Consider the following 13116-nt stretch of genomic DNA (forward strand, 5'->3'; position numbering starts at 1 on the left):
TCGATCATCTTCCCAGCCTGAATGGCTGAGATCACGAGACTCCCCGAAGTCGGTCTAATACCCTGAAAAACCAACTTCCCTCCTGAACGCTCAAACTCCACTCTACCCCAATGGCAATCCAAATGCATCCTATGCCGATGCAACCTATCCATCCCGAGAATAACATCATATAACTCCACTGGACTGATAAGCAAATCCGCTGGCCACAACTCTCCTGCGATCTGAATATCAATTCCTCTAGCTCGTCCAATCACTCTGAGGAACTCGCCTCCCGCAACCCTGACAACTCCTGCACGCTCTCCAGGATCCCCGCTGATCCCCGCACACTCTGCACATTCCGGAGTAATGAAGCTATGAAAAGCTCCAGAATCAAACATAACATGGGACTTAAACCCGCCCACCAACAAGGTCCCTACACAAACCTCATGTGTTGAGAACCTAACATTTTGTCACAGGAAACATATACAATCTGAACCTACTAAAATTCACAAAGTTTAAGTACCGGAAATTATACCTGTGATCGCCCCGGCACTGGTTCCACCAGTGGAATCACACAGTCGGCTCGAAGAGGATGTTCTAGGACTCCTTGCCACACACAATTGACTAACTCACATAATCAATCAAAACATACAAATCCCAAACATCTACAACAGAAACCTAGTGAACCCAAACCTAGAACCGTAAGGGCTCTGATACCGAAATGAAACGACCGACCTTTTTTTTTTAATAAATAATAAATAACAAATATAATATAATAATAAACTACAACTAGTGGTCCCATATCCACTAGCCACCTAACCACAATCACAACTACTAGCGGAATAACCAATCTCAATAACCAATAAATAATATCCAGTAAATATAATAACCAATAGAATAATAGCCAGTATTAATTCCAATCATAACTAATAATCCAAACAACATAAACCAGTGAACCAACAATCCTAAGCAACATTCTAGGACTCAACTCTAGCAACCTAACAGAAGCTAGACAACCAAGCGAACCACTAGAACATCCTCCTCTTCATTGCCTTGATTCCACGATCACACTTTGCCTTTACCTGCACCACAAACACATATTGCAATGCATGAGTATTTTATAAATACTCAGTAAGGCAATCCTCCCATCTACTGGGCTATACACACAAGCAATAGAGTATCAATAACCAACACATAACAATCAACAAACAACAATTAGCAAACAAGGACTCAGCATCGACCGAGGCCAACATGCATCGACCGATGCCAAATGGGGATGCATCGATCGACACAGAAGCTGCATCGACCGATGCAAGTGTAACTTGCATCGACCGATACCCAATCCGCTTCGACCGACGCATGCTTGACGTAACGTAAAAACCCTAGAGTTTTACGCGCCGTCCTCGCACTTGCATCGACCGACGCAAGCTATGCATCAATCGACGCAATGTCGAGCACCGTGTTTTCCCCAAAGCTTCTTGCTGAATCTTTGTTCCTACAACCACAAAACTCGATCCCAAGCCACAAGAAAGCTTCCTAACGTCCATAGCAACGATCTAACAAGTCTAACATCACACAATAAACAGATTAAAGAGTCCTCTAGCTTAGATAAGCCATGGTCTTGCACTTACCTTTGCCACAGAAGAATCTGATCCTCTAACAAGGAAGAACAAGCCTCTAGGAAGCTCCTACAACGATCCCAGCTACAGATCTCACCAAAAAACGCCTCAAATCTCCAGAAATCACCAAGAACTCTCAATAACTTTTTCTCTCTTTTTGTTTCTCTCAAAAACGGCTTCCCACGACTAATGAGACAAAACGACTTAAGGGTTTTCCCTTTCTCCCTTTTGCCCAAAACGCAGTGTTTGACTTAAGTTAAAACGCAGAGAATTGAGTCAGCATCGACCGATGCTCCAACTGCATCGATTGATGCACACCCTAAACCGGGATTCCGGTTCGCGGGTGTTACATGCAATCCCAAACATCACAACAGGAACCTAGTGAACCCAAACCTAGAACCGTAAGGGCTCTGATACCAAAATGAAAGGACCGACCCTTTTTTTTTAAATAATAAATAGAATAAATAATTAAACTACAGCTAGTGGTCCCATACCCACTAGCCACCTAACCACAATCACAACCAACAGCGGAATAACCAAAACCAACAAATATCCATTAATAATCCAATAATAAACCAATAATCATAACATACACAATATCCAATAACCAAACATCAGGAAACATGAAACCAGCAACCTAGCAATGTTTCTAATGACCCAACTCTAGCAACCTAGCAATACCAGACAACATCAAACCGAGTCCCTAGAACATCCTCCTCTTCATTGCCTTGATTCCACGATCACACTTTGCCTTTACCTACACCACAAACACATATTGCAATCATGAGTATTTTATAAACACTCAGTAAGGCAATCCTCCCATCTACTGGGCTATACACACAAGCAATAGAGTCATCTCTAACCATCAAACAACAATCAACAAACAACAAACGACAAACCAGGACTCTGCATCGACCGACACCAACATGCATCGACCGACACCACATGGGGATGCATCGACCGACACAGAAGCTGCATCGACCGACGCATGCTCGACATAACACGAAACCCCTAGGGTTTTACGCGCTGTTCTCGTACTTGCATCGACCGACGCAATGTCGAGCATCGTGTTTTCCCCGAAGCTTCTCGCCGGATCTTCATTCCTATAACCACAGAACTCGATCCCAAGCCACAAGAAAGCTTCCTAACGTCCATAGCAACAATCTAACAAGTCCAACATCATACAACAAGCAGATTAAAGAGTTCTCTAGCTTAGATAAGTCATGGTCCTGCACTTACCTTTGCCAAGACGAATCTGAACCTAAGCACAAGAAGAAAACGCTTCCAGGAAGCTCCTACAACGATCCCAGCTACAAATCTCTACAGGAACAGCCTCAAATCTCCAGGAATCACCAAGAACACCAAGAACACTTCTCTGTCTCTTTCGTTTCTCTCAAAAGCGGCTAAACACACCTAATGAGAAAAAACACGAGTTTAAGGGTTTTATTCGACCGATGCAACTCCCAAACCGGGATTTCGGTTCACGGATGTTATAGTAACGCCTCAACCGCCACCTTGCTTAGTGAGCCCATGTCCACTCTCAGTCCATGAGCCCACCTTCCTAAGTGGGCCCTATATCTATACCCGTCCCGTGGATCAATCCATATTCGATGGCCGGTTTGTTACATCTAGGAGGCTTTAAAAACTTGTTTACCGACCCTACAAATCAACAAATAATCTTTTTCTGTGTTTTGTCTTCACTCGCACAGTTTCGACAATCACTTCCAAGAAGGTCATCTATCATGAAGTTCTCTCAGGACTCTTGACCGAAAAAATAAATGCATTTTGGTGACATGTGGCTAAATCAATTCTTTTAAACTTTTCTGCAAACCAGGGTGTTACAGTCTTTGAGATCCTATGGATATCAACAACGATTTATGTTTTTCCAATATATCTATATATGTTTGTTGTAAGCTTGTGTTTGATTAGCTTATTTTATCCATCCATTATGTTGATGAACTTCTACTCGTTATCTTTCTTTGGGATTGAATGAATAATGGTAACAATTATGTTTGCAAAAAAAAAAAAGTTTATGACCAACCAATCAAGGTTGAAAAATTAGAAAAAAAAATAATTTGACATAATTAAAGAAACAATAAAAAATTATAAGCACGATAATATATGAATCCCAAATAATTCAAAGATGAAAATATAAATTAAATAAAACAATCTAATAATACTACAATAAATTTTAAAATACAGTATTAGGAAAAGAAGACGTATATATTAATTTTTTTTTTTGGGTCAACATATTAATCTTACCTATTCCCAACAAATAAAAAGAAAGTAGGAGAAAATTTTGGTTTAAAAAAATAAGAAAAATTTACCTTCCCATTAAAGAAAATTTCCCAATTAAACAAAGTTGAAAGCAATGTTTTTGAATAAAATATTAAATTTTTTTTTCCGCAAATCAAACTTTCTTTAAATTCAAAGAAGTGTAATTACAAAGACTTATACAGAATTACTGTAACACAATTATTACATACGCAAATGTATGCGTCATACACTAAGAAAAATACAGTAGAAGGGAGATTGACGATGCTTTCCGAAGAGTACCCTTACTCGCTAACCGTTCATAAGATCGGTTATTGTCCAACTTCATATTTGAATTTTCTCTGTTACGATTTGCTTGCAGCATCTTGTGGCTGAACTTTCTTTTTGCAAACCATAACTGTAATACCAATGTGTCCAAACATAATTCTGGAATATAGACATAATGGTACCAAAGCTTCCGTACCAAAGTCTTTATGAGATATCTCGACTTTGTAATATTCTTCACAATTAGTTTCAACATAGTAACAATCTCCATCTTACCATCCTTTGAAGAAATCTTCTTGATAAGCTTCAACAAAACTCTAAAACTCACCGGAGGCCACAATACTTTGTTTGATCTCACACTCCGCTCAACACCATCATCAATAACACCCAATAAGCGATAAATGTGAATACTCATAGTCATAAGTTTTTGACTCTGCAAATGTAAACTCATTGCCACGAGAATAAACCAAGTCGTCTCCATTTCTTGTACAGACTCGATCAACATCGTGATATGAACATCATCAAATACTATGCAGATTTCTTGTGACCCTATCATGATAATAAAGTTCCATCCATGCTCTGGTAAATCATTCTTCAACCTCCATATCAGACCATTACCCATAAGATATTGTCCGCTAAGTGTGATCAAGCCCTCATTTAAATCGATGCAATCCTAAATCCATCACCCACACAATGGCATCACCAACATTCTTTCCCGGATCTCAAATCCTAATCTTAGCTCTGTTTCTCATGTAGTAAAGAGACAAATAAAATTGAAACAGACTTACATGGAAGACGAACAAACAACCATCAATCACAGATGGAAATAAACTGACACAATTACCCTTGGGCTGAGACTTGAGTAAGGTCAGAGATACACTCTTCGACAAGAAGAGAATGAAAATGCGAGTTTGGGTAGAACTCCAAACGCAACAGAGACGAACCGACACAACCCTTTTCCTCTTCAAAAACAGGAGTCCCAATGAACTTTGGTGTGATTAAACGCTACACAAGTCGAGAGTGGTGTCAATATAGTTATCGGACTCAGATCTGACCACACCATCTTTCCAAAGGAGCAAAGGATGGAGATTTGGAAACTGGATTTGTGGAATAATTATCTAAAAAAACTGTACAGAGAGATAAATGGAGAAACTGAGAAGAGCGAAGGGGCCGACCGACGCCGGAGAAGCCAGCGCCGGCCGGAAACAATGGTGATTGGAAATGGTTCTGAAGAAAAAGGCGTCGCTTTGAAGAGAGAGAAAGGAGAGAAACACGACTAGATTCAGCAAATATAATTTATATTAATAAAATATTTAAATATGTGACGATCTATGTTTATATAGAAGTGAGTATTTACAAAATTTAGAAATAATAATTAACTGTATACTTTCCTTAATCCCTTTTTCTATTTTTTTTAGAACTAATAACTTAAAATTCAAAATAAGTAAATAATGTTATAATTTTGCATTTTATGAAATATATATATATATATAATCTCTTTATAATTATTTAAAAAAACTTTGTATGTTTTTAATTCTGTAATTTTTGAAATTATCTTTTCACATTATTAATATTTTTTAAAATAAAATCATTTATTTTTGTTGTAATCAAATTTCTCATATTAAATATTAATTTTTACATATGTCAAAATGTGAGATTGATAATTTGACACATGTCAAAATCTTGTTAATGGCTAACTTTCAAAACCCAACTTTATATAATAAGATAGATAAGGCCCACACGTCGTGCAGATTTAAAAATTGTTGAAGTAAATAAATTCTAAACCTTAAACATTTTTTAAAAATATATAAAGAAATTTTATTTCCTAAAGTAAATATATAAATAATTTAAGTTAGAGAATATTTGTATTTACCTTCATACATTTATTTATATATATATATTTTTAATATATTATAACAATTATTACGATAATCTAAAGCTAAATTATATCCCACTAAATTTTTTGCCAAATACTCATCATTACAAATATTATTATTGTCAAATTTCAAAAACGTTTCACAACTTATTCAGAAAATATTTTACATGCAACAAATTTATCAAAGCAACATCTAATAAGTAATCATGTACAATTTTACTTTATGTTTTACCATTAAAAATATGTTCTTACACCCAAAATTATTTTATTGTTAAAGTATGCTCTTTATCACCACCTATAAAATGTCTTCTAAACAAATTAAACAAATTCTATGTTGCTTTACTTTCATTTTGGCATAATTATAGTTCTTATAATTATTAAAATTGTTTTGTGACATAATTTCTTTAACCATGAAGTTTTTTTTACTCCAAAGATATTGGATGAACAACTGGTGAAAATTATCTACTCGATTACAATGATTTTATGACTAACCCCAAAAAAGTTGAGAAACTGAAAAAAAATTAATATAATATAATAAAAATAAGAAATTTGAAAATTATAATCATGATGGTATATATGTCTTAGATAAGTCAGATATACAAAATAGAAACTTTATATACAATCCAAAACATGACATATGTCATAATCACGTTAAGGATCAACGACCTATTTACTCTTTAGAAGTATCAATTGTACCAAAACAACTTAAAGCTATGACCTCGTCTCAAATATTCTCGAATCATAAATTTTCAATTTATTTTTACCCAAATCAAAAGTTCTCGTATATTTCTCCATATACCTGGTTTTAACGGTTTACGAACCTAATCCGATAGAAAACCACATAAATCCGGTTTGAAACCAATTTTAAAATGGTATGTCGTTCCAACTTCCCAAATTTGAAACCGCTTCTCAATTACTCGATCAAGCAGCTCTTGTTTCAGTATGGGAATCATCAACATTATTCAAAAAAAGAAAACTCTAAATTTTGACCAGAAACATCAACCACCGACTTATCTTCCAAACTTATAATGCTACTAACTATAGAATCACTTTGGAACCTCCATCAGTGTCTCCATCCTCAATTAAATTAGCGGGCATTATATACTTCGATTTCATTTCATTGCATCTGATAGCTTCCATTGAAAAACTCGCACGAATCAACGACCCACGCAATAAATCGGTAAAACTATATCAGAAAAAAAAAATCTAAGATCAAAATTTTTCGATATAAACATGTAAGGTTATGTAGATATAATGTTATTTTCTTAATTAGATGTCCTATTATGTTTCAAAAACAATAATTCTTTTGACATAACTTATGTTATTCTTTTTAAATTTGTTATTCACTATTTATTTATTAATAATAATATACATGCTTAGTGAATTACTTTTTTGTTTATCCATGTCAAAATCTTATTAAGAAAACACATATAATATAAGTAGCGTACAATAGAAAATAGATTAGTTTTGTTAATTTTTATTTTTGATTTAGAAATTTTTTAGATATAAACATGTAAATTTTGTTTAGATTTAATGTTATTTTTTTAATTAGCTGTTTTGAAAAATAATTATGTTTTGACACGTGTCAACATCTCATCGGTATACTTGACACGTGTCATGATCATGTTAATGACTAATTTGAAAACCCAACTTTATATAATAAAGTTTTTAATATAATAGAAAGATTAGACTTCAATTCAAGTTTTTTTCCTAAGACTGCCAATCGGTTCTTCATGATCTCTGTTTTCTTTGCTGTGTCTTTACAAATCTTGTTGCAGTACTCAGTGTCCGAAAATGGCTAACCATAGAGACATTTTTTTTTTTCTTTTTTTTTTGTGCAAACAAAGGCATAAAATTTATTGTGTTAGGTTATATATTATAAAGGTTATACTAGGTAACAACCCGCACTATGTGCGGGATGAATCGATTTAAAGAAAATTATTATCCTAGAACCAATATATGTTTGTGTCAAACATAACATATATATGTAACTAAAGTTTTATTTCTTTATTTATTCAAAGCTGCGTTTTTTGTGTAAAAAATATATTTCACGCGTAAAATCTTTGAATGTGTAAGAGCTTTTATGGTAAAAAAAAATATTGATAAAATGTTACTATTTATTGCAACATGTCTTTTGTGTGGTTTAAAAATCAAATTCATATCTCTTATGTTTTATTTTGTAATCATAACAATTTTTCATGTTTCTTATGTAACCATAACAATATATACTAGATTACTCGGTAGTTTAATTATTTGATTTTATTATATGTTAGTAACAATCAGATTATAAACTAAATTTTCTGAAGATGATCTAATTTATTGATTTAATATTTTTGATTAGGCTATTTAAATCTTTTTTTTTGAATAAAATGTTAAATTATATTCAAAAGAAAAATTAACTGTTTTACAACTAGGTGCAACTGTATTAGACATTTTCACTAACTCAGTTAAATCTTTGGAGTTAGTCGGGTTGTTAATATTTTCTATAAATGTCGGATTATTAACAAAAAAACCATTACGGAAAAATTAATGAAATTCCATAATCAACATATTCGTGTAAGAATACATTTCACCTGTGAAATATGTGAACGTGGTAAAGAAAATATTTATAAAATGTTACAATTTATGGCAATATATATATATATATATATATATACTTTTGTGTGCTTTAAAAATAAAATTTATATTTATGGTTAATCGAGTAACTATAACAATTTTGCATAATCTAATAATTACTCATTTTAAATATATTATAGTTTTTTTGGGTACTAAGTTTATTTGTAAAGGGTTATTGTTTCATTCCTTTTTAATAGCACATAAATTAATGTACAATTAGAACGTATATTTCTATTCGCTTATCAATATTTCTATTTTTAATGAATAATCACACTAAATGTTGAGATTAATTAGTTTACATACTTAGATATATATATAAATAATCACACATCATGATATCCCCTAATTTGTTATTATTTTTATATTTATTTATGAATATATTTAAATCTATATTTATTGGGAATTAAGTTTCTTTTAATGAGTTGGAGATAATTCAGAGGTAATATACTTTTTTTTATAATCAATTATAATAACTGTTGAAAGCTTGTTATTTAAATTATTATGGTAATAATACTAACATAAAAAATAACATTTTGTTTTTATATGATTTTTTAATAAGTTATATGTTCTTTATTTTTATTAACTTTATATTAATTGATATGTTTTTATAGCTTTTTTAGAATATTTCACTTGTATTGATTTCTTAAATTCGATATAACTTTGACTTGTATATTTGTAAGTAAATTTTAGCAAAATTTTGCTTTAAAATAATATGTAATTATTTAATTAGTTTTAATATGTGATATTTAAATTTGTGTTAGAAATGATGACATATCTAATTATTATTCAGTTAATTTTAGAAATGATGACATATCTAATTATTATTCAGTTAATTATTATTTCTTTTGAAAATATAATGGCATGTTAATATAATTAAATAGAAGATTTAAGGGTATCTTTTCTTAAAAATGCACAGAGCTCTCTGGCGGCGACACATCAGCTTTTTCAAAAGTGTGCTTCTCTATTAATATATAGGGGATTGTATAATTATACGACTAAATATGGATTACACATAGTATATTTATTTTACCATGCAGTGGTTGAGAATCTTTGTAACAGTGAAACTTTGATTTTTTTTTTGTCTACAGTGAAACTTTGATATGGATGGCACATAGTATATTTATCTTAGTTGTTTTTAATATAATAAGATTACAATTATCTTATGCTTTGTTTTACCAACCTTTAAAATTGTAATTTCTGATCGTTAAAATTGACACGTGTCACGATCTGATGAATTTTTAATTTTGATCTCTGACTGTTAAAACTAACACGTGTCACGAGCTGGTGAGTTACTAAGTTTGAGAACCAAGATGAATTTTTAATTTTGATCTCTGACTGTTAAAACTAACACGTGTCACGAGCCGGTGAGTTACTAAGTTTGAGAACCAAGGTTTATATAATAAGATAAAAATATTTTCTTTTATTTACTTTGTTACTAGTATATTTTTATATGTGTAAATATAAATTTAATTCAGCATTTATTTTACCTTTTTATGTCTTATTAGTAAAATATGTTACATGGATTTTTTCTTCTAAGTGGATGGCACACCTATACAGCAAGGTCAGCGTTTTAAGCTTGATTCAAAAAAAAAAAAAGACACAGTAAGTGTCAACAAACAACAGCCAAGCCAAATCCTTTAGATCATTGCCACAATACATTGATTTGCTTTGAACTCGTGGGGACAAACAGAAAGCGTTTAAGGGACCTTAAAGTAATCAAAACTCATTTCAGAAAATTTAACCAATATAACAAACAATAGAGAAAAAAATGATTTTGGCATTCATGTATACGGCCAGTTTTGCTGTGAGTACATATTTCCTTGGATCAAACTAACAGATAACATAAATTTAAATACCAATATCTCAACTCAAGCAAACGGCATGTCACACTAGGCATCGAGACACCCACTGTGACTTCTGACCGTAACATAAATCAGTCAGAAGGTCTGCGTATAGTAAACAGTGAAAAGAGAGTAAGATAACGTTTACCATTTGATCCTCATTCGATTCTTCTCTCTCATAATTGGTCGTTGCAAAGCTGATATCAAGTGGACTCCTAAACTTTTTCAGGTAAGGGCAACCGCGAGTGAGGAAACTCCACACGACTTGTGAGATGTCTGTGACACAACTCAGAATCTGCCTAGACTTTTCTCTGATGTCTCTGTGTGAATTTGGGGTTTCAAGCATAAGACATTTGGTGCATTTGTATGTAGTTTCTACAGATGATTCCACAGAGAACTTCAAGGCCAGATCTAACAAGGATTCTCCAGCATTTTTCCAGAAACTTGTGGCAGATATAACAAAAGAAGGTTCTGCCGAAAAGAGATGGTGAGAAGCACAAGCAAGGAAGAAAGAGTAGGCTGCACTTATCCTGCTCATGTCAAAAGCCTTGCCCATGTCAGTTTCAGAATCAATGGAACGGATTTTGTAGGCAGTAGCCAGAGTAATGTAAGCATTCAAAGCAACGTGGTGACACGGATGTAACCACAGATGATGAGGCTGCGATGAATCTGCTCTGATTTGGATGCCGTGATGCAGCACACTTTCAATATTTTCACAACATGTTTTACGATTTATGTTGTCTGATAGAAAATCATCTATGGCTCCTTGGATATGATCAGACATCTTTCCCGCTGCTTCATCTGTGTTTGTGGTTCCATGAAAGTGACCAACAGTTGTTTTTTCAGGCTCCAACGCAAGTACCCCCTGGATGAATGCATCATATATATATTTAGCTATCTTAAGAACCCTTCTTAAATAAACTCCCAATTACTCAAACTCAAACTAAAAGACATGCAACATGAAGTGCAAAGAGATTGTCAAATTGTTGGCCAATCTATACAAAACATACTAATAAGCTGAAACTTTGTTAAAAGAGTTATTTTTTCCAACATGTTCTGTATGCACAAGTGATTAATACCTCTAAAACAGAGTCCACATAAGCCGGAGGTGATGCCACACATCGTCCACAGTTACACATAAACCGATATTTCGACCACAAATCTGACTGCCTCAATCCCTAATGATAAAGAAAGGAATACAGTTTTAGGCAGATAAACAATCTACCAATCTAGAGAGTGATGATTCCACTAAAGAACAAACCGTGGGTTGAAGAAGGTCCATATACGATACAGTGATCTCTTCACCACTCTTGATCCTCTTAATACTTCTAACAATCACCTTTGGTCCATACCCCACTGTTCTCCCCTGCAAAAACTTAACATTAAAATGGAGATACATCCACAGACATATCAAATTACGAGTTTTTACATGAAACTAGTACCAACTTGTTCTTGCAAGGAGCAAAAAGCCTTGGATTCTAAGTTGGACGATGTTTCTGTGTTGGTGATGATGTGAGGAATGGTTTTAGCAAAGGCAAGATCATCCTGATACGACGTCGTTATGGTGTTGACGAAACGGTAGCAAGAGTTTGGAGAGCAGCTATGGTTAATCCAAGAGAATCTTGAATCATAAAGAGCGATTCCAAGAGNCTTGTTTTAGGTACCAATCCAAATGGTTAAAACCAGAGGAGGAGGATCTAATGTAAGAAGTGGTATTAGAAGATCCGAAAGAATAAAGCAATTGGAGATAGCAGGTGAAAATGTANCCCTGTGCTATCTTGCACCTCAACGGCGTTTGTTAGCACAGAGCATATGGCTGCTTCTTCCAGTTCCAGCTCTGTGTTTTCCCGGTTAGACCTCAGAACGGTGGCTATGAAACTGGCGGCGTTCTGGATAGCGACGGAGAGGGAAGGATCAGACATGAGACGGTGGTGATTCGTGAGAAGGCCATTAAGACGGTGCGGCGACGAGGAAGTGACGACGACGGTGGAATTGAGAAGACGGAGAGCTGTACGGATATCGGAGGGGAGAATTGGGGATATCTCCTGCGGGAATTGTGGGAAATCGAGGGGAGAATCGGTGAGGGAGCAGGCGGCGGAGCAGTAGTGAGGGTGCGGCGGAGATTGGGGGAGAAGAGAGAAACAGGAAGAGCAGTGAGAGTAGAGGAAGGAGTCGTAGAGAGAGGAAGCGAGAGGAGAGAGTGGCGGGATCAAATCTTTCCCGATGTCGATGTCCTCCGCCGCGAGTATCTCCATCTCCGCCGTATATCACCGGTTTGATATTTGCCGGTTTTACTCTGCTATTTATATTTTTGAATATCGATCAGATTGATACTATACAGTTTATATATAAATTCGAAGTTTCAAAGGATTTAAATCTCTCTGATCCCTTCTCCTCCAATTCTATTCTATTTCACCCCGTAATTAAAAGTTGTATTTTTTTTTTTTCACAACTGTTTTTATTTATGTTATAAGGCTAAAATTAACCAGCCAAAATTACAGACAAAGTCAAAGTCCTACAGGTAGACTAAAAAATAAAAGCCTAATAAGCCAAAAAACAAATATTAAAAACCCAAGCCCAGATTGTAAACCCTTCCATGAAGATTGAAGTGTATCGTGAATCACCAGACACGCGGCACAAGAGGAAC

At 34.2% G+C, this 13116-nt stretch overlaps 1 protein-coding gene across 1 annotated transcript; it reads right to left on the bottom strand.

Annotated features, from left to right (window-relative positions):
- On the bottom strand, positions 10388-12864 carry LOC104757913 (protein SET DOMAIN GROUP 41-like). Its single transcript, XM_010480702.2, has 5 exons — positions 12235-12864; positions 11916-12121; positions 11731-11835; positions 11549-11647; positions 10388-11334 (listed from the first exon to the last, which is right to left on the bottom strand). Exons 1-5 carry the CDS (start codon positions 12722-12724, stop codon positions 10513-10515), a joined length of 1722 nt encoding a protein of 573 aa, XP_010479004.1. The 5' UTR covers positions 12725-12864; the 3' UTR covers positions 10388-10512.

Source organism: Camelina sativa, chromosome 17, assembly GCF_000633955.1.
Source record: "Camelina sativa cultivar DH55 chromosome 17, Cs, whole genome shotgun sequence".
Classification (NCBI taxonomy): domain Eukaryota; kingdom Viridiplantae; phylum Streptophyta; class Magnoliopsida; order Brassicales; family Brassicaceae; genus Camelina; species Camelina sativa.